At 35.5% G+C, this 23,338-nt stretch overlaps 1 protein-coding gene across 1 annotated transcript in view; it reads right to left on the minus strand.

The window, feature by feature from the left end:
• The window catches only part of THSD7A (thrombospondin type 1 domain containing 7A), a 439,517-nt gene that overhangs the window by 203,702 nt on the left and 212,477 nt on the right, over nt 1-23,338 (minus strand). The window contains exons 3-4 of the mRNA XM_049641551.1: nt 14,751-14,999; nt 13,135-13,316 (exon numbers count right to left, since the gene is read on the minus strand). Of these exons, the coding sequence (XP_049497508.1) occupies nt 13,135-13,316; nt 14,751-14,999 (431 nt within the window). The remainder of the gene's footprint in view (nt 1-13,134; nt 13,317-14,750; nt 15,000-23,338) is intronic.

Below are 23,338 nucleotides of genomic sequence, written 5' to 3' on the forward strand. Positions count from 1 at the left end.
AATGTGGGGCATAGGTAAGTATTAAAAACCACATATTGAATGCAGGAGATTTCTTTTCTAAATGTGCACAAAATAAAAGCTACTTGATGAATTCAAGTCACTCCCAAGCCATCAATATGAGTTATTTTCCCATAAAGAATATCTACTATGGGGAAATCTACATATTTTTATAGAAGACAATCATTACCTCTCTAAAGCATACCACACACAGCACAAATGCATATTGTTCATGTAAAAATATTGACTATAATTCATAGCCAGGAGCTGCAGGCTTGCTTCTGACAGTGGAGAAAGTCTGGGATGAAGAATAGATCATACCAGGTGACTGGACACAAAACAGTAAAGGTACCTATTCTGTTGGACCATATGAAATTGTCACTAGTCTACGGATCTTGACCTACAGAGACAGCAATTTCGTATGATTCAATATAATACTGGTTCAAATAACCATTGACAAGAATCCGACTGACCTTACAGAACAATCTTAGGAATAAACTTCTTGAGTTGAATCCTAAAAAGGGCTTAAACTATGCTTAGTTTTCCTTCAGTTTTCTGTTATTAGAGGTGGATGTCTATGGCATTTTTATTTATTTTATTTTTATGAAAGAGAAATCATCGGATAATACAATGCACTTACTTCTGTGATTTTGGTAAAGTTGTAGACAGTGACTATACCCAGTCATTTACTCTGAAGCAAATTCACAGGGCAGGGGAGTATTACTAGATAGAGTTTAGACTCTGGAGTAAAAACAAAACAAAACAAAACATTGGCTTTGAGTTCATCCTCTGTCACTTACTATCTTAGTATGCCTAGAAAATTAATCTCCAATTATCCAATTAGTCATATATTAATGGGAAGACATTATCTATCACAACATGTTAGTTTCTTTTCTTACTCCTGTGCTATGGATATTTGGAAGACAGAAATGGATCAAGAGCTTTCTTAGAGAAAAACATGATTTTATTTTCAAAGTACTTTTAGAAATTCCTCATGAAGAAAGAACTTAATTGATCCAAGCCTTTTTAACCAGACCTACCTGAGAACATGTGAAACTATGGCTTTTCTAAAAAAATTCTTTTTTTCTCCATCTCATCATTAATATTATTTGGAAGGGAAGAGTTAAGTTCTCCAGGGCATCTCTGCCTAATCAAATGTGGTTTTAGATGCCTTGGAATCCTGGGTAACATTTGGGGCCATTGGACCAGTGTGGCATACTCGGGGTGAGCAATGGTGAAAGTGTTCTTTTTAGAGCAACCAAAAAATTCCTGGGTTCTTGTAAGCATTTCCTCCAGAATCCTGGAGCAGTAGAGTGCTGTTTAAATTTCTCCAGGATTCAGTGTCACAAACCAAAAGCAGCTGTAATGATTCCGACTCTCATAACTCCAGAAATAAAATTTGCTATATTTCTTTTTAGTTTGGATTAGTGCAAATAAAGCCCTCTCTTTCCAAGAAAGGAGCAATTTCATCTATAATGTAAGTACCACAGGATCTTGGGATGTATTATAAAGAGAATCCACGAATTACACATCCTGTGCTACATTTCTCAACTAGCAAGGCAAGTATCCAATTGGGCTTTTACTACATGTAAAAGGTTCAGAGTAAAACTATTTTAAAAATTCCTCCCTTTTCCTCAATTGAACCAGAAAAGTAAACACATAAACAAAAGCAATTAATATTCATTTTGGCAAAGTCTCATGCTAGGATGTGTTTTACATATACTCTCCTTAGGCCTTTGCAGAGGAAAGGAAAACAAAGGAGGAACAGAATGAAGTTGGTGAGACATAGAGATGAATCGGAAATGAAACTCTATGAATTAGATGTCCAGGAAGTAAACATCCTCTGAGGGTTTTCCCCTTCTTAAAAGTATTTCTAAATGACACAATCAGCCAATGTACCCAGACCTCTGGTAGAATTATTTATTTAATACTAAATTTAGGAGGGGAAAAACACTACACCCTCCTCAGAAGCTTAAAATCTCGGGAAGTTGGCATATTCATGAAGTGATTGTAAAATAATAGAATTATATGTAATCAAGTGGTAAATTATAAATACAGAACAAGAAGGCTATAGGCTTTGGGTGAAGAAAAATCACTGAGGTCTTACAGTGTGAAAAAGATGATCTGAAATAGGAGGAGATATTTGGAGAGTTTGAGGACAATGGCTGAAGGGATTTTAATGGAGAAAATAGAGGAGCACCAAGAAACAAGGAGCAACAATGCCAACTGGTCTCTGCTGCAACAGACAGGAAAACCCTAGCCTTGAGAAAGTCCTTGTGTATAAGCAGATACAGCACAGACTGACACTTAGAACATGTAGCTTTGTTTGATCAATAGCAAAAATGTGAAACTGTAAAGTAAATCAAATGCATGTAAGAATATGGATGGTTACTTTGAGTTCTTGAATTGTGCTCAATATACAATTTTTTCACAGATTTCTGGACCCAATAAGAGGCCTTTTTAGTGGATTCCAGGTTAATAATATAACAATATGGATCCTGTATTTCGAGTGGATTTTTGTGTGCAATAAACGGTGAAACCTTTCCAAGATGAATCTGTTGTCATGGCTTCCTTTTCCCACTGCTATTCTCCCTGGTTTATTTCCCTTTTTATTGCCCATTGCTTTTAGAAGGAATAAATATTAATGAGTTCCACAATGTAGTTTGTACTCCTCTGTTAACATTGGTGAGAGTAGCTACTCCCTACTGAGCAATCATCAGCAAGGCAGGCAATAGCCAGCCACAAACCATTTCTTTTACATTCTTAGAGAGCAGGAGTGTGCCTTGGAAAACATGCTATTCATTCACCAGTGCGCATCCCTGAGTGCTTGTTTCAAAATTCCTTCTGGTGCTATCATTCATCTACAACAGACTCTCAGGGAAGTAAGTGCTTAAGGGTTACAAAAAGCACATGTACTACAGTCACTTGACACTATCAGGTTATGTGACATTTTATCCACCATCTTTCTTTCATTAACGGAAGGACCTTTACTAATAGCTATGGTTTCATTCCATCTGGGGGTTATAGGGATGAAGATAAAACAGTATCTTAGATGCTCTTCCTCTCCAATTTCCTAGCTTAACTGCTGGCAAGGTATAGTGGTTTTCTAAAGATCTGTAGCTTGGGAACCCCAAGCTAGGGCTTGATGAGTGAAAATAAGACCACTATTAGAACTAAAAGTTCTACTTCACTTCTGAGGGCACAGTGACTTTTCCCACTCTTTCCTTGCCAGTCTAACCTCAGAAATGTGGAAAACCCGTTTTCTACACATATATGCCTTTGTTTCTGTGTCTCATCTTAAAGTACTGATTCTCTTTGGCTCCACTAGAGGTCAAAAACTTATGCTAGAATTTGGGACAGATTTACTGAGAAGTCTTAAAGCTTCAGGTTCAGGTCCTTCTCATGCACAGTCCCTTTCTGGGGCCTTGGCAGAGATCTTAGTGATTTTGTATTTAGAATTTTACATTTTTTTAAAAAAAATAATAAGCGACCCTTAAATTATATAAACTTTGGGGCTTAGAAAACCAGGAGCTTTCCTGACCCTATCCTAGCCTCTTATATAGCTTTAGAAAGCCTTTTAAAAGGGTTCTCATCGGCTTTATAGTAAAATAAACTCCTGATTATAATCATAATGGTGCTTATAAAATAGAGGGAGATTTCTAAACTCATTCCAGACTTATAGAATCACTATCTCAGGGGATAATATCCAGGTGATAATAAGCATTTTCTTAAAACATCCAGGTGATACTTAAACTGTATTCTGAGGATATATATGTCTTGGAAAAATAATTCACCCAAGGAATAAGGGTAAAGTTTCTTTATTAAGGATGGACCATGGTTGTAATGTACTTTCAGAGCTTAATTGAAGTCTCAAACTGGTATATTTGTAGAAGTTTCTCCATGTTAGCCTTACGAAGCATCAGTTCTGAAAATCCAGTAAAAACTATAGTGACAAGGCTACTTACTATCAAGCTATAAGCTCCCTGAGGACAGGCATCAAGTCCACTTTTGTTTTAAAACATTCTATCTTCAACGTCTATCTTCAGTGATGCAATTTAATAATTGTTCAATAAGTATTTATGGAGTGAATGAAGGAATATCAAATAAGATATCCAAATTTGTAGCACTTCATCAATCAGACTGTGATTGATGTTCAGAAGAGTAACATTTGGGAGAACAGACACAGGATGAGTTTAACATTAAGTCACTGATTCCAACTGTTTGTTCCCCACACTAAGCACTTAATCATTGCAGGAACCACATAATTAACAGTGTCTTAATAAATTCAATCAATATTGTCACTGTCATCATATCATCATTATGACTACTGTTTTCTTTTAGACTGAGCATTTGGGACTTAAGTTTTGGTATGTGTAAGTATTCCATTAGACTTCACACTCTTGTAGAAATCCCAGTGTTTCTAGTCTATTAACATCTTTTTGTGTCAAAATTTATTTTCCAATGTTTTATCCTTGTTAGCTTAATATTACTCACATATTTTATCACCATACCATCTATGACTCTGTTCAAGACACCAAGATAGGTAATAATACATTTTATCTTCTCTAGGTAATAATTCCTTTGTCATTATTACCTTTGCCTAGGGAAGATGTCATTCATCTTTCCCATTACAAACTGGGAGAAACGAATGACAAAAAGGGAGATAGGTTTGACATATAGGTACTCATGAATTTTCAATGTTTCCTTCAATTTTAAAAGTTTGCAATCACATTCATACTTCATTGAACAATACCACTTTAGCAATGTAATTTTTATGGAGTTTTATGTTCCTGGAGATTATTCTTCACTCTAAAAATACTAGAGAAAATTCTGGACATTTTTTAATTATCCAAGAAAATTTCCCATCAAATGCCATTTAATGGATTAAACCAATCTTCTGAATAGTTTTGACACTGCAAACATATATAATTTAAGTAAATCTCATGTTATTGCCTTGATAAAATAAAAATTTCAGCTGCACTTTATAGATACAGAAGGCATTACCGCCTGAGAAATACATCATGTGTCATTTGTGTGTTTACATATTTGCCAGCAATGGTGAATGTGTGGACTGATTAATCTATATTCTTAGTTTGAGAACTATAAACACTCATAATACTGATCAATGCTCTCAAAAAAACAGTAATAATTAAAACAAAATAATTTCCTGTAAAAGCTTTTGACTCTGACATATAGAAGTTATATTGTAGATTTTTAGTCTTCTTTATCTGGTATTAATTAGATCTCTAGGAAGCAAATGAGTTTTATCTTATTTAGCAGTTGTGTTGAATTGATTTTTATTTAGTACCTTTTATTTCCTGTTGGATTGGAAAAAATACATCTTATAATATATTATTATATATTATAATATATATAACAAATATAATATTAATAATTATAGTTTATTTTGATAATTATTCTTACATTTTTAACATGCATAATGACTTAATATATAAGGGTGATCAAATCTGTCTCCTTTCCCAAACAATATACTCCTTATCATTTCCTCCTGTCATATATAACTGTTGCTCATTAAGAATATAGTGTTTTAATCATGTATAATATTGCTTCATCATATCTATACTTAAGTTACTCAGATGTTTATCAAATTCTTTGCACATCTTGACTTCTTCTCTTCCTGATTTCAATTTCCTTCATCTTAAACATTATCACTTAGGAACTTTTTCAGTGACGGTTTCATAGAGGTCAACTTTTTCACTTCTGTCTTAATTTTGCCCATAGTTTTTGATGGTAGGTAGTTTTTAATGGTAGGATAAATAATTCTAAATTGACATTTATTTCCCTCTCAGTACTTTTAAAATATCATTTTTGTTATTTTGCCTTTTTTTCAGCTGTTGAGAATTTCACTGTTGATATATTAATTCCTTTTTAGTTAATTTTTATCCTTTTCTTTATTCCTTTTACTTTGTCCTTACAGAACTACCTTATAGTTGATGAACTGAAATCTCACTACTCTATATTTAAGTGTATCACTATCTTGTTTGAAAACTGTCTCTATTCATTCTGTACATTTTGTCTTTCAACAAATCTAGAAAATTCTCTCATGTCTTCTATTAATTTTTTCATTCTGAACCTTCTTGTTTAATTCTGCATGACTTAGCTCACTTTTATTCTTAATTTCTATTTTCAGTGTTCCTTTTTGATTAACTTCCTTACATTTGTCTTGAGTTTATTAATAACTGTTTAGCTCAATCTGTCTAATCTACCTATTTATTTCCAGTAAAAGCACTTTTAGATTCTAGAATTTCTTTTTTGTTCTTTTAAAAAAACATCTGGTCTTTTTTTGTGTGTGATTCATTATATTTAATGTTTTAATTTTCCCTTTACATCTTTAGTAAGTTCTAGCATATATCTTTTATGGTGTCTATCTGCTATCTCCATTATTTCCAACGTTGTGAGTCTAATCTTAATGTTTGTTAGGTATTTTAAATCCTGTTTAAAATGGATTATTTTTTCCTTGTGTAGTTTGCAGCTTTGAATGGCACATTTTATCTGGGGAAACTCTGTGGCTTAGGTTAAGGTATTCATTCCTTCAAAGATTTTGCTTTTGCTTATGTTAGGCAACTCAGTAGTACCATTTGTCATGCTATTTCTTTCTTTCTTTTTTTAGTGTATATTTATTTTTGAGAGACAGAGAGAGAGACAGAGTATGAGTGGGGGGAGGGGCAGAGAGAGAGGGAGACACAGAATCTGAAGAAGGCTCCAGGCTCCAAGCTATAAGCCCAGAGCCCGACGCGGGGCTTAGACCCATGATCAGTGAGATCATGACCTGAGCTGAAGTCGGACTCTTGACCAATGAGCTACCCAGGCACCCTGCCTGATGCTATTTCTTACATTAGTTTCTCAGTTTGGTGGTCTTTGGATTCATGGAAGTTCCATAAATTTGAAACTTAATTAATTAATATGAGTACAGACCCTTATGTGGAGTTCATAGGAAAGGTTTGTTCTTGCCCTGACTTCAAAGTAAGGCTGAGGCTGACCTGCTTCCTTGTCCTCTCCCTCTCTAGGTAAGTTGAGTTCACTCATTCGTTGCTGCTATCACTCTTTGAGGTTGAAAAAGTAAAGCAGTATTTCCATTTTCACTCTCTTTCTCTGGCTAAAAGTTTTATGTCATACCCATTATAGACTTCACTCCTTCTCGATTCCCACAGTGTGTAACCCTCCTCCTGCAGGTACAATTACCACCCAGGGCAACACGGAGAGCATCAGTTCAGTCTTCCTGGTTCGTTTTGAAAAATCATTTAGTTAATCAAGACCTCAGTTCTGCTCTTAAAAGCATTTAAAGCAATATCGTACCCTGCCTGTCTAGGTGTTTTGTAAGGGATGATTTTCAGCTTTTCTAATCTTCTATAATAGGTATTTTTAGGCAAATAAAATTAAATAATATACATAAGGGTATAAGGCCAAGCAGAAAAGAAATGAGGCTTCCTGATTATTTGCATAGGGTTCTTTTGAAAGTTGCCTTAAGATGAAATTAAGAGTTTGTAAAGCTTCGTATGTAACTAGAAAAGAGAATAAGACATATAAAACATGTGCTCTTGAATGAGTGCCCACACAGAAGCACAGTGCAAGAATTTTGACTCTTTTCATTTGATCTAACAACTAGATCATGTTTCCTCTATTCAAAGTCAGAGGCATGAATAATTATTTATTCAGGGATGAAGGGTGTATGTGAATAGAGCCCCTTGCTAAAATCAAGAGTTTTTAAAAGTATTTTTGAAATGTTCAAGAAATAATTTTCTGACAAATTGTAAGAGCCATTCACAAAGGGGAGAGTAAACATATCAAACAACAAATGTTTATTAAATAGCAACTAAGTTAAAGGCATTATAAGCCCTGTTTTCATGTTTACATGGCTTACAATCTGTTACATATATGTGTATATATATGTATATATGTGTGTGTGTGTATATATATATTTTTGTTTGGATACTTCCTGCTATCTCATTAGTAAGCTCTTCCTCTACTAAAAACTCTAAATTATCTTGGGGGTAGACCATTGACTAACTTAATCTAGCTCCCAGCATGTAAGTTTTTATTAGCTTCTATTCCAGTTGCTGACATCTCTTGGCATCTCACTTCTATTTTGTAATCTACTCATCACAAATTTCATAGGTTTAACAGCCCTTCTCTCCCACAAAACATCCTAGAAGTAATTTCCAAGAAATATCTGACTTTTTTCAAGGATTTCCTATGTTTTAATTAGTCTATAATTATACCACAGTGCTTTTTACATCCCCCTGCAACTGTGAAGGCTGTCTTCAAAAGGGAGTCATGGTGTTATTTTGTTCCTGTTTCATTTACCTTATTGAGATTAGGAGAGGAGCACCTGGGTGGCTCAGTCAGTTAAACGCTGGACTTCAGCTCAGGTCATCACCTCACGGTTTGTGGGTTTGACCCCTGCATCAGGCTTTATGTTGTCAGCACAGAGCCAGCTTTGTAACCACTGCCCCTGCCTCCCTCTGCCCCTACCCACCTCTCTTTCTCTCTCAAAAATAAATAAACATTAAAATTTTTTTAAAAGATTAGTAGAGCTCAAAGTGGTGTGCTTAGAAATAGGATAAATTTTGAAAAGTGCTCATACTGTCAATTTATCTCAACAGAAGCATTCATAACCAAATTTTATATATCTGTGTATATAATTATGGTATCCTAGTGACAATTTAAAGTTGGTAAGTTTTAACATCTTTTTATGTTCTTCTATAATTTTAACATCTACACAAAGATGTTATAGAAAGTCAAGAAACATGAAAGCACTTCTATCTGAGGGGTCCGCATGGACACATTTCTAGATATAGAGAAAGCAAAAGAAACCACTGTGTTTCCTAGATCATTTAAGGATTATATAAGGAAATGTACAGAGAACGTCTGATACATATTTCTGATCGAAATGGCATGTAAAATGTTCTCACCTACCTGTTATTTCAAAAGTGATGGATAGGAAAGGTGCAGCACTAGACTTCGACGTACTCTGATATTTACTTTCTGAAATAACAGGGAAATAGCACCATAAGCATTGTATTTCTCTTTTTTTCAAATCAGCTTTGACCAAAGTGGGCTACTTTTTGGAAACTGTGGATAAACAACTACAATTATAAATAGTGTGCATTCCATTTAGAGATGGTGACTTATTCTCCTTATTTCTTTGCAGAACATGGGAAATTATGAACTCCTTCATCTTTCTGTCTACCCATTCACAGTTCAACCACCTTCCTGCCATCCATCTTTCCATCGATCGCCCAAACTTTCTGCTGGTTTATCTTATTATATGTCATCATACAGGCTCATTATCCAGGCTGTTTTTCTTAATAGCCTCCAAGCCCACACACCTTATCCAGAGTTCATTGTGGACTTTTTAATCTATTTTCTACAAAATAATGTTCTAACGTTTCCTATAATATATATCATGAAAGCTTCATGGTGCTTTAGAACCAATACTCTTGGTTTCCTTCATTTAAAAACATGTTCAATATGTATTAAAAGAATGTCTTGAATTATAGAGTTAAAATCTACTTTCATTTCACTTTGAGCTCTTTAAAAAATCAATTCATGTTTATGTATCCAATGATAAGCAACATTTTCATCAGTTTTCTAGCTACTGCTAACCTCCCCATGGGCAAAGCCTCTTCCTGTCATATTCTCATAAGGGTCAATTTCATGCCAGCATAAGCTGAACACTGTTCACAGCCTGCTGGAATTCCGATCAGCCAGCCGAACAGAACCTGCCCAGGGTTTTACTACTAACTCTTCTCAGTAGAAAACTTGTCAAACCTTTCTTCTAAAGAAGTGGAAATTTTGCTCACCTGAAATACTGTAGGACAAATGTTGTCAAGATTGGGAGGGTTACCTATGGCCTGCGGCAATACATGAATAAGATATGGACAGTCTCCAATATCAAGAAGATATATTTTCCCAATTATCTATAGGTACTATCACCAACTTCATAAATATTCCGATGGTATAATTCAATGGGCACAAATAAGGTGTGAAGTTGCAAATATAATACATTATACTTTGTGCATACTTTAATAAGATACATTTTTATTTTCTGGAAATTAAATATATTAGCTGAAGGGAGGAGAATTTTTTATAGCCTGGTGTGTGTGAGTCTATTAATAGTAGTGAATACACCAATGAATAAAGTTATTTAATGTGGCCCTGTCCTTGTGGTAAGGTGGATATTGCCATTCCTCTGTGTAATGTGATGTGCCAAGATAATAAAGGAATTTTATGTGAACTTAATATCACTTGTTTTCAGTATTTTTATATCAGGAAATTTCATTTTGAGTTAAAGTATTTTACTTTAGGTTAAGGTATCTTTTAATAACTTGGTTACATGTGGAAAGAAGACATTTGTTCAGAGAACACATGGTGCAAATCTGCAAACAGTGTAGACTGTGTTCTTCATATTAAGCGTAATACAAATTGCTCTTGGGGCAGGTTGTTCATGGTTATACAATCAGGATTACTTGAGATCAGTACTTTCTTTTTAGGACTCATTGAAGGAGTTATTTGGAGGACTTTCCCTCTCTTTTACAAAGTAAGCTTTCATTCTTTGGTATTTATTGAAAGAAAACAGAATGTGAACAATCCTCACAGCCCACAGCCTAACTATTCTCCATTCACACACATGTACAGTCTTTACACATCACCCTTGGGATGCTGGCATATTGAATACATTTCCCATTGGGAAATGGTTAAGTGCTTCTGGGGAGAAATTGATATAGTCTAAGTTCTGAGAAAAAAAAAAGCTGCAACTTTTAGGGAGGATTAACTGTCTTTAAAAAGACTATATAAGGTTTATTAGTATTCTTGGTATTTGAAATGAAATGACACAAATTACCAAATTATTCATGTTACATACATATATGATTAATATTAATTTTAGGCAAATTGATTATTTCCATATCCATGGATCATTGCTTTGGCATTTGCTTTACTCCAACACATACATCTTAACGACAATGTTCTTTTTGTTTCCCTTTTTCTCTGTGACTTTTTGGTGCTCTGCCATGCTTTTGGCAGTGATAGGGAGACTCCATGGCAAAATGGTTAAAAAAAAAAACCCACCCAGTTGCAATTCAGAATTCTGAAGGATCTTTTGAAAGTAATAACCCACAGGACATAATTGACATTCAGAAACTAAAATCTGATCTACCTCTAGCAATGAAATTATACTACTCTGAAAGGACTGCTATAATAAATCCACCTAACAGTGTTAAAAATGTGACCATTAAAATGGCCAAGAAAATATTAATGTACTAACATTACATGTTTTATGCTACTTTCTTACAACCTCAAGAAACATTAGTAGTAAAATGTATCCCTAGGCTAGATTCCTAAATGAGTTGGGTGACATACTATGTAAAGTTAGTGGATACAAAACAATTAAATTGTGCAAGTTGCAAATGCACAACTTCAGTGCTTATTTTCCATGAATTGCTGGTCATTGGTGCCACTAATTTTGGGGGGAGGCAGAGGAGTCCTCTCTTCTGTTGTTTTTTTTTTTTAACACTCATTTCTCTTGGTTTTTTCCCTTCTCTTCTGGGCATCCTTCACCAGATTTCTTCTCTGAAAATTCTCCTATTTTGGGTCTTTATCCTTATTCTTTTCCCTTTCCAACCAACCTATTTGCTGGGGAATACTACCCTATCCTATTTACAACTTGCCAAATACAACATACTCATCTTTTTTGGCAAGATTTCTCATTGGCTTTTGCTTGTCTTCACCCGTAGGTTTCAATACATGCTGTCCTCTCTGCCTGGAATAAACTTCTTGCATTCCTGATCCACTTCCTGTATGGGAGGTGTGTGTCATCACTCAGCTGTAGTGCCATTTCCACTATGTTTCTGTTTCTATTCTACCGCCATCCCCCCAGATATTTTAAACTCAAGTTGTAATGCATTTCATACTGTATTATACCTATTGGTTTGTGTGTCCTCATGATAACCATGAGCACTTTCCTGACACAAATTTTGTATTGATATTTCCATCCATATCACCTCATACAATTTTTGAAACTCTGTTGGCAACTAATAGATATTTATTTAATGGACTAATGATAGAAATCCTGCTCTTCTCAGGTAGAGGGAAGGTAAGAAGGTCTGCCTATAACATTGCTCAAAAACATTCATTATTTGTAGGGAGTTAAGAGCAATTAATTGAATACAAACTTAATCTAATAATTATTAGAAATGTAGAGTAATATTAATATATAATAATATATACTTTTAGCCTTGACCATCTTGAACTCACTTACCCTTTCGCACACTTAGCACATCTCGTCCCCAAATTGAGATTTAAACAACAAAAAAGGTTCTAAGACAGGTTTTCCAAATCAAAGGGTTTAATCAAGAGTTTTTTTTAAAAAGTCATGTCATTACTATTTTTTAATATTTATTTATTGAGAAAGAGAGAAGGAGAGAGAGAGATGTGAGGGGGGAGGGGCAGAGAGAGACAGAGAGAGTGAGAATCCCAATCAGGCTCCATGCTGTCAGTGCACAGCCAGACAGGGGGCTCGAACTCATGAACCCTGAGATCATGACCTGAGTCAAAATGAAGAGCTGGATGCTTAATTGACTGAGCTACCTATTATTTTTTTTTTTTTTACTGTAGTCGTACTTTGTACTTATTCTGTATTTATTTCATTTAAATTCAAACTGAAAATTTCACTCAATATCATAATTAACCTACTATTTTTCAACCATATTACAAACAGCAAAAGGGGTTGCCATTTTACAAGCAGATTTTACATCTTATATAAGGGAACTCTAGCCTTTAAAATAAATGAGCATTCTACATGTATACTTACAAGATGTTTTCTTCTGTATTTATAATTAGTTACACCTGCTAAATTTTGACTCAGAGTCTTCAGTCAGAATATTTAAAAGACTTGTCAGCAAATCAGAACTGACCAGGGACAGAATTGGATTATTACTATTTTTTTTTTTTTACAACCAAAATTTAAATTACTGTTCATCAAAGTGGATATCAGCCATGATGTGAACAGAGTTATGACTGTTCATGTTCCAGATATCTATATGTATATCTGTCTCCCTGCAGGGTGACTCCAGGCTCAGTCTGCATGTGTAAGTTGAAAAGAAGAAGATAGTTTACCTTCTCTGTCCTTGTGGGTGTTTAAGTGCGAGAGGAGGTTTTCATTGGTCTGCACGCAGTATACCTCTCGCATCTGCACCCCTCCTCCGCAGAGGGCAGTCTGGTTGCCCCGCCTCTTGTCCTGCTGACTGAGCAAAGGGTCCACCCGGCACTCAGTCCACTCTGTAGTCCTCCAGCCATACCTAAAGAAAGAAAATGCTGGCCGTGGCAACCATGTTTATTCAATAAAACTTTGCTCTGTTCTTCTTACATATTTTTTTTCTTAAAAAAAATTAGTCTAAAAAACACTTTCCTCTTGAATCAACCATAGACTACTACATCTGTGGTACAGATTCAGGTTCAATTTCTTCTCCTCTATCCTCAGCAGTGCTCCATTTAAAGAGGGGTTAAATTTAGGATGATCCTGTTTTATTTGCAATTACTGGAAGTTGCTTATAAATATTTTATGAAAAGAGAGCATAATGCTGAAAACATAAAATTTTATGTTCAATTAAGCTGAACTCAGGCTGGCCCTTTCTTGATGCTTATAAACAAAGGAGGATTGAATCTGAGAATGGAAAACATTCTAAATGATGATCAACCCAAACATTTGTTTTGCCTTTAATAAAATGCATGAAAATTGGTACTTCATACTGGATCAAAATTATAAGTGTGTGTGAGGATTAAAAAATATATAACAGTTCAGAGTTTTCTCTTTATTGTGAAGAATGAGTGTTTTTCTGTAGCACTGAGAATCCCTGATGAGTGCCTGATGAATGTTGAAAAGAGCTGACGTTTCTAATCAGTGAAACACAGGAAAGATGATCTGTGGTTCTAAATTAAAGCTCCAATCAACGTTAGGATGTGAAAGAAATGTTGGGGGCTTGTCAGCCCAATATGTGCTTTAAGGCAATAGCCAGGAACCATTTCCCGATGCCACTACAGATAGAAGTGATGGCATTTCCCCACCTCAAGGAAAATGGATATTCTGAAAGCACAAAGAAAATGGCTCATGTAGCACTTCGTGTCACTTTAACCAAGATGCTTCTTCGGTAATCAGATTAACAGCCAACATGGGTACAAATGGATATACTAATGTTCATCGCAAATGGACAAAAAAAGTTAAATGGGCCTTCTGATGTCTGATCTAGCTGCTTCGCTTTGTCAATAGTAAAGTTTCATGACAGCAAACTAGACCTTCACATTCATTTTTCATTTTTAAAAGGGGGTGAACACAGCTGCAGGACTGGGGCATCACAGAACAATGCTCCTGACGTATATATTTATAAAGGAAGAATGGCATTCAGATAAATTAAAAAAAAGAAAGAAAGAAAGAAAACACGTATAAATGATGCCTTGAGTCAGAGGGTCGGGAGGGGGATGTCAAGGAAAGTGAAACCAAACAAATCATTCTTTAGGGGAGTTAAAATGAAAATTTCACTTTTTATAGAATAAAGTCCAAAAGTCGGAACATTTTTGTAGGACAGTGTTTGCAAAATGGTATTTTATTTTTTCCCACTTAGAATTTGTAAAAATCACTATTTCTCAATTCACTAATCATTTAAAATCAAATGGGTATGTGAACACGCAAGGTAGGGAGACATCACAACATAAGCTGCCATCCTTTATTTACTCACGTGGCACAGGGGACAACTGTGTCTCCTTGAGATGCACAGGGTTCTCTTTCTTCAAGTTCTGGACACTCCTTCTCACTGCCAATAGGAAACTGCCTAATGATCCGTGTCCTGACACGAGTGCCTTTTGGGGATGCCACATCACGGCACGTGTTTGAGCAGGGGCTCCATTCTGACCACTCTGACACCTGGCACTCTTTGGTGATCACACAGGACTGGAAGGTCATTGGCAGCTTCTCTTGTCGGCAGAAGCTGCAAAAGAACATTAGGATTCTCATCACAGACTAATGAGCAGTTACAAACTTCGTCTTCTACACTCCAGAGTAAAATAAGCTCGGACATTTTTATTTCTACTTGGAGGTACAAGGCCAATTTCATTGAAAATATATCAACATTTACGATGTGTAAAAGCAGTCAGACTCAAAGCTAACATTTGCATTTCCTATTTTGTAAGAGTTGTTAAGCTGTTCAGAGGAAATAGAAAATAAAGGGACTAAACAAAATTAGCTGAAACTAAGCTTACCATATTGTTCATTTCACTCATTCCAGATTTGTTTTAATTCAGAAAATGAGGAACCAAGAACAGTTAACATATAATTTTCATTGTTTAGTGATTTAAATAAACATGCCTGGCTAACTTAATACAATATTGTTTTAACAAAAAAACCCTTAAATGTAAGTTTAATATTATTAAAAAAGTTTTTTTTTAAACATTTATTTATTTTTGAAGGACAGCACAGAGCCTGATGTGGGGCTCGAACCCACGAATCGTGAGATCATGACCTGAGCTGAAATTGGGTGCTCAACTGACTGAGCCACCCAGGCACCCCATAAGCTTAACACTATTTTTAATATCATTTGAAACTTTAGCTGTCACAATTTTATGATTATTCAAGTACATCAACTCTTGTAGTTCACACTTTAATATACAATATACATATGGGTATCTTAATTAGATACATCATAAGCATTAGAAATATAAATCTATTTATATATTACAGAATACACTCTAAGTAGATGTCTCATATTTACTTGTCAGTAAAGTATTTGTATTCAAACTGTTATCTCTCTACTCCTACTTGAATTAGAGGGATGCTGGGTTCTAAATTGTAATGTATACATATGAAGATGATGTTATGAATGCCAATGACTACAGGCATATGCACTTTAAATGGTTTTCCTGGAAGTGGGTGGCCTTGTGTTGATTCTTAGTTGAACTCTTGCCCATTCTCAATAACCAATAATGCATGTTTACAAGACATGGGCAGCCTGTCGCCATGATACAGCCATCTGTTCCACTGGGAGAATGCACTGATAATTCTGTCTTGTCATTCAGGTGCTATATTTAACTATGGTAATTAACCATACCAAGAGGCAGGTCCATTTTAATGTAACAACTCACATTCAATCTTCTTAATTCTACTGGCATGTGCATGAAAATTGCATTCCTAGGAGACAATTAGAGCTCAAAGCATCAAAGTCAATTTGTCTGAGCTGAGAGGTCTGGGAAGAAGAATCATCCGAGAATAGTGGTAAAAGAGCCCTGTGAGTCAGCTCTGTTTTTCTTCTAACAACACAGAAGACCAAAACCCAATTTTTACTCAAATGGCAGGTATTGGGCATTTATGATATATTAGGTACAACACTAACAACAGAGCAAAACTTCCTCTGTAATGAGTAAGTTTTCATTCTTGCATTTATGAGTTCATTCACAAAAGTCAGGCAAACTAATGACCAAATCATGACTTCTAATGCCTCTCTTTACAAACTTCTCTGTAATTTACTCTTAGATACAATTCTTATCTTTCTTGAGATTGTTTTCATATTAACATGTATATGTTATCCTCTATGTAATACTGAGTTCATGTTTCATGTACAGGCAGAGGGATTAAAAATTCCTTTTAACCTTTTGTAGAGAATTTGACCATCAGTTAACGGTCTTTTTCAGTTGTCCTGGTAATCTGAATAAAGCTGGCAAGTCAGCTATGTTACTAGATTGTATTATTTATGATAAAATAACCCCTTTGGATAAATCCCATCTGCGCTGGAGAAACTACAAATACCTGATGGACAGCCACCATTTTGAGCTTCCCTGAATGCGGCAACTCTAGGGAGAGGGCTTGTGTTTTTATAGCGACCTTGCGGCTGTGACAATGGGGTTGCTTCATGAGATCTCAGCTTCTGCGGGTCATGAGACTTTTAAGCCAGAACAGCTGCTGGGCTTGTCTGATGTAGAACTTTTCCTCCATGTGAGTTGTGCTTTACAGATTTCTAGGAAAATTTCCTCATTTGGAATGTCTGATCTACAATCATGTCAAGTTCCTATTCTATATCCTTCACAAAAACAGACCTGATGCCAAATGTGGCCTATGGTATAGTCTTGTGAGTCTTACATACACGCAGCCTAAGTTTAACACTTCATTTGATACTCCCAACAATCCTTTTATGTGGGTACCGTTCTTATTTTCATTTTAGAAGGAAAAAGTCTCCAAAAGGTTATGAAACACGTTCAAGATCATATATCTAGCAATTAGTAGATTAAATTTTGAGCTTGGATTTTTAAAAATCAGAGCCCATTTTATTAACCATTTTTTCCTACTTCTCACATTTTAAACTGTAAATCTCAGTTTGTTAGGACAAATTCTTTAGCTGGGGCCAATGCCAAAGTTACTGGCTAACTGTGAATCAACTAGTATCACTGTTTCACTGCCCCAAGATTTGTACCATTCGTTCACTTTGTAAATGTGCTACTTGTCCTAAGGAGGAATTAGTGATTATGAAAAAGCCACAACAAATACATTTCCCTGATAAGTGTTAATTTTCAGAACAGGTCCAACATGTAAGAAATTAGTAGCATAAACAAAAAAAAAAACAGTTTTAAGTTCTTTTATGTTAATATGTAACAATATATTACCTATATATCAATCTATTATCTTTCCTGTAATTATCCAATACCTCAAACAATTATTTCAACAAACATGTATTCAGTAACTCTACTTAATACTGGGCTTTGGATATACAATCTCAAGATTAGAATAATTAAGTTGCAAGCATATAATTCTGCTTGGAGAGGCACAGAAGGCTATCTGAAGTAGCAGGTTACTATGGTGAATTTTAAACAATGTATTAGAATTTGTCAGATTGAAATAAAGACAATTTATGGAGATGTGAAATAAAAGAGCCATTTGTTGGTTGGTTGGTGGGGAAAATACAGATTTTTTTCCTTGGCCTCAATGTAAGGAGTTTGTGTTACACAGAGGTTATAAGAGTGGAATGGAAGCCTAGACCAGATCAAGGGCAGTTATGTAGACCAGAAAAGTAATTATGTGGGCGAGAGCATCACTGAAAGATTTGCAGGAAAAAGGACATGGTATTTGCATTTTGTATAAATTTCGATGGTGATGTAGAGGGTGAAATATTAGGACACAAGATAAGAGGCAGGAAGACCATGATAATGATGATGATGTCATTGATATAATATAATGCATATATCAATAAATAGAAACATATATTGAATGCTTACTATGTGCCAGACATTGCTCAGTCTAATAGGTGTGATCATGAACATGAGATTAATCTTCACTGAATGTCTACTATGAGCTATGTCTTGTGTTTAACTTTGCCTAAAATATCTAATGTAATCCTCAAAACCACTCTATAAGGTAAAGCATTTTTTGTTTATTTGTTTAAGATAAGGAAATGAAATCTAAATGTCTCCTCTAGGTCTAGAAAATAACCGAGTTGGGATTCCATCTAAATCTTTCTGCTAATGAGGTTTAGGTAGGGCACAATAAAGATAATGGCAAAAGAAATTGAAAGGAGCTACCAAGTCTAAGAAAAGAGGAGTTAGAAATCATGCAACCTGATGGATAATTGAAAGGGTTAAAAGAGAAGGAGTCATTAAATAACTTGGAAGTTTCTAACTTTGATGATCCGGTGAGCAGCATTGTGTTTCTTTGAAATGGAGAACATGGAATGAGAAGTAAGTTTCTGGCAGTTTATAAATGAGTTTAACATTAATGTCTTGATTTGATCTGGAGATTTCCAGGACATATCCAAGAGGCAGAAATGTTCAGTAGGCAGATTCAGAATTAAAGTTCAGGGTTTGGTTGAAAGTTCTGGATGGTCTGTATACTTTTAATAATCATGAGGGTATAAGAGATGAAAGCCAAGGCAATAGGAGTATATGAGGGGTCTCACATGGGGGCTCATTTTAGACCTTTGTAAGCACATTTTGTGATTGTTAGACCAAATAGGGTAGGTAACAAATGATCCATGGTTACGAATCATGCAGCTATTACCTTGTATCATTCTCTCCTTTATTCTGGCCATGTAAAGAGTTGACTCTAAGTACTCAGGAGAACTATACACCTTGGTTCATTATAGTTTTCATGAGAACATGCTCCTCTGGGAAAGTCAAAGGCATGGGCTATGCTTCTGCAAGGATGACCCGGTAAAGTAATGATGGTCACTGTGACAGTTTCCTTTTCATTTACATTCAGGATAGCCCAGATGGCCAGGACTTAATGGAACAAAAGCTTGGCTTTGAGATAGAAGCAGATGTTATTTAGTATACCCTGTACCAGATAGAAAGTAATCAGATAAATATTGAAAAAAATGAAAAAGTGGAGAGAATTCAATACTTGTCTTTAAAGAGACTTCATTAAGAGGACAGAGCACAGATATTTCTGATAGTTACTTCAAACTCTGATTATCCACATCTTTAACATCTTTAATTTCATGTCAAGGTTAAAACTGATAAGTTATAAATTTCTTTTTAATTTTATAAAGATAGTGCATGAGCAAGGGAGGAAAAGAGAGGGAGAGAGAGAGTCTTAAGCAGACTTCATGCTTAGCATGGAGCCTGACGCGGGGCTTGACCCCATGACCTTGGAATCATGACCTGAGCCAAAACCAAGAGTCAAAATTCTCAACCGAATGAGCCACCCAGGCACCACTATAAATTTCATTTTTGATAATTCAAGCTATTCAAGTTACACAAAAATAGAATTCAAAAGAATTTCAAATCTTTTTTTTTCCTAAAATTATTTCTGAAGGCTATTTAATAACCATAACATCTGTGAAAATATACCTTCTTTCTGAAGGTAACCTCATTCACCTCCTAAAATACCACTATCATTTTTGAGCTTTGTTTAGAAACTTCCCAAGACCCTCATTTGCTCAGAATCAAATCCCAACCTTCCTCTCTGGTAACCAAAGCTCTCCATAATCTGTCACCACTTCCACTGCCCTCCCGTGGGTTGTCAGTTAGCCAGAGTGAACTTTTGGTCCTGCTCCCTGATAGCCTACAGCTCTGTCCACTGTCCTCAATGAGTCCAGACAGAAGTAGCCCAGTTCTTCTGCTACTTTCATCTACACTATTTGCCATTCAGAATCCCATCTCCTGTCTTCTTTGCTTCTCTGATGTAAACTCACTCAAAATCTAGACAGTCTTCAAATGCAGCTTGAAGCACCTCTGCCCCAAACAGTGCCATGTGAAAATTGTTCCTTCTCCTGGGAAGCAGATGAAATTATAGACTGAAAATATGACACAAACTATGAGCAAGAGATATATTTCCTTTAAAAATAGGTAGGCTGAATATCTACATTGAGGTGGCAAAAAAGCGGCATCTTGTAAAACCCATTTGTAGCCTCTTTGCTTAAATTCCTCTTTTAATCCCTTTCTCTCTCGATAGATAGATAAAAACGAACAAAGAAACAACCTTTTTCCCTTTTCATCCCTACTAGGGCCAAAAAGAAAATTTAAAAACCAGAAAAAAAAAAAAGAAAAAAAAAGTTATGGTTGGGTATTACTGTGGCTCATTGTTTCCAATCCAGGGAAAGTAATAAAGTGATCAGAATAGCTTTTCATCATCTTGTGGCAGCCTAACATCTGTAGTCTGGAGCCCTGGAGATGGAAACTGTTCCTGAAAGCTTGGCATACTCTAGTGTATTGCTACTCAAAGTTAGGTCTGTGGACAAACCACTGTAATTAACTGGAAGCTCGTTAGACATGCAGAATCTCAGATCTCCACGCTGCTCTACAGAAGCAGAACCAGTATATTAACGACATTCCCAGCTGATCTATAACTACACTAAAGTTTGAGAACACTGGTCTTGAGCTTACTCTCCCAGCTACTCCAAAAATTTAAATCATTTCATATTTATAGTTGACAAGTAAATCTTTATCAGTATAGCCTTACTTCTTACATAACAGAAACTGAATAGATCACACAATGAGACGCATTACCAGATATTAGATGGTTTATAAAAATAATTGGATAGGCTGGAGGAGAAGGCATCTAAGCCAACTTCCCAGTACACCTTCCAGCCCTCAGAATCACACTGCCATTTCTCTAATTCATAAAGCTGCTTTTGTGGCTATGCGAAGCCACTTTTCTGGCAAAAAATTCCCTGTGAAATGAGTACTTCTGTCTCTTCCCAAGGATCTCAGTTCAGATTCCAAGCCCAGCTCTAGCACATTATTAGAGTCTAATTCACATCCAGGCTGCAAGCAACTTTGAAAAATATGATTTAGTTTTCTGCCTTTGTAGGACAGAAAAGTCCTACAAGAACAGTGCTATTCAAAACAAGGTCCACAGATGAGGGTGAGCGTTTGTTAAGGGTATGCGATAATCTAAGCACAAGAGATAAAAAGCAAGCACCCAGGCAATTCTGCAGCAATTTGAAATTTGCAACACCCAAGCACATGATCTGTGGATGTAATTTGATGAAAAGGGTATAGGCCAGTTTTGTTAATGTAGAATTCTGTGGTGAGCTATATGCTAAACATGTACAAGAGAACTGTGTTATTTGATCAGTAGGAAAATCAAACACAAACAAAAATGAAAACCAGAAGCCAACATCTGATCATTTTCTGTAGACAGCTTGAGGAGCACCACATTGGAGGAGTGGGATGATTGATGAGCCAGCCCAAACAGCTCATCTGATTGATGAGTTTAACTCATCCTGAACTCAGTTCAATTCCTACTCCCTCACCAGGCCTATAGAATGTGATGAACTCATAGGACTTTTTAGAAACATAAATCATTTTGGCACTTAAGAACATATTATTTGTAAATAAGATTCATAGCAATATACCTTTTTTAGTTTTAGAATTAGTCTATAAGCAATTATAATATTCTCCTTGAATTAACACATTTTCTTCCTGTAAAGATACAAACACATTAAATAGCAACTATTCGTGTCATAGGAGAATTTTCTATATAAAGGATATTACCCTAAATCTTCTTGTAATATTAACAAGCATCCCCAAATTTGGTAATATGAACAAATTACAATTTGGTGTTCAGAGTAGTTTAAGGTATCACTTTATTTGTATAAAGGAAAATATATGTGTAAGCTTTATACTCTGTTCTAACAGCATAGGCATGAATTTAATTTGATTAGGTATTTTTTTTTCCAAGAATGAAAGTGGTTGTCCCAATGCTGACCAGCAAAATGTGAGGGTAATGGGACTTAAACCACATATAAAATATTATTGTAACTCTACTGACTATCTGAGAAAAAGAAAAAAGGACATGTTTTTCGAAGTTGATATGTTTCTCACATATACTAAGATAGCCATCAGCCCATTGACTGTCATGCCTTTAGTCCCATCTCTTATGCTTACATACAGATGTAATTTTAAAATTATATTCAAATATTAGTATAAGAACATAATTCTCAGATATATATTTTTCCTATTAATTTACTGTTTGCTTTTTCAGTGATAAAAATGAACAGACCAAGAGATTGCCCAGTTTTTCTGCCCAGTTTGCAGCAAGAGGGAAAATGATGTGGTCCTCATTATCAAGAGACCCAAGACTTCCTAAACTGCTACTTTCGAGTGACATGACCCACCAGGTAGAGATTACTCTGCTTCACAACTTCCCACATAGTGAAATTACATTTTCCTAAAAGACCTCTCAGGTCTCTTTCTTCGATAAAATTGAAGACTCAAGTTTTCATAGCCTAACCAATCTAAATTTATATTGGTTCGTGTTTTCAGAATGAACCTTTAAAAAAGAGACTTCTCCTATCTTTAACTAAATTCAAGCTGCATTCTTTTTTTTTAACACAAAATTAAATTTCCTTTAATTTACCACTTATTTATCAAGCTGAATGAACAGTTTACAAATTTTCCGAGCTAATTTCATTCTCTAAGTGTGCCCTTTCCTTTACAAAATTCAGCAAGTTAGAGGCAATAATTCTTATGGAAACAAAATGCATGCACAGTCAAACCACTTTCCTTATAAAGGCAGAGGTCTTTCCCCTTGCTTTGATGTTTGAAAATCTTTTGTTGAGCTGCTGGGGAATGTTGCCAAATGGTGTCACCTGCCAGCTGGAGTGATCATATGCTCCCTATTAAAGCTGAAGGCAACGCTGCTGGTCAGCAGCTGAATGTGAGGATATCAGCACAGCACGTATTTAGTAATGGGATAAACTGCTACAGCAATGAGGCCTCCCTGGAAGGGCCAGTACATACATTTTCTATCCTCTCACACAGCAAATGCTTTCATGCAGCTGCTTCCTTATCACCCATGCTGTTCCAGGTGGCAAACCACAGTGAAGCTTTGTGGCACAGTCCC

This window comes from Panthera uncia, chromosome A2, assembly GCF_023721935.1.
Source record: "Panthera uncia isolate 11264 chromosome A2, Puncia_PCG_1.0, whole genome shotgun sequence".
Classification (NCBI taxonomy): domain Eukaryota; kingdom Metazoa; phylum Chordata; class Mammalia; order Carnivora; family Felidae; genus Panthera; species Panthera uncia.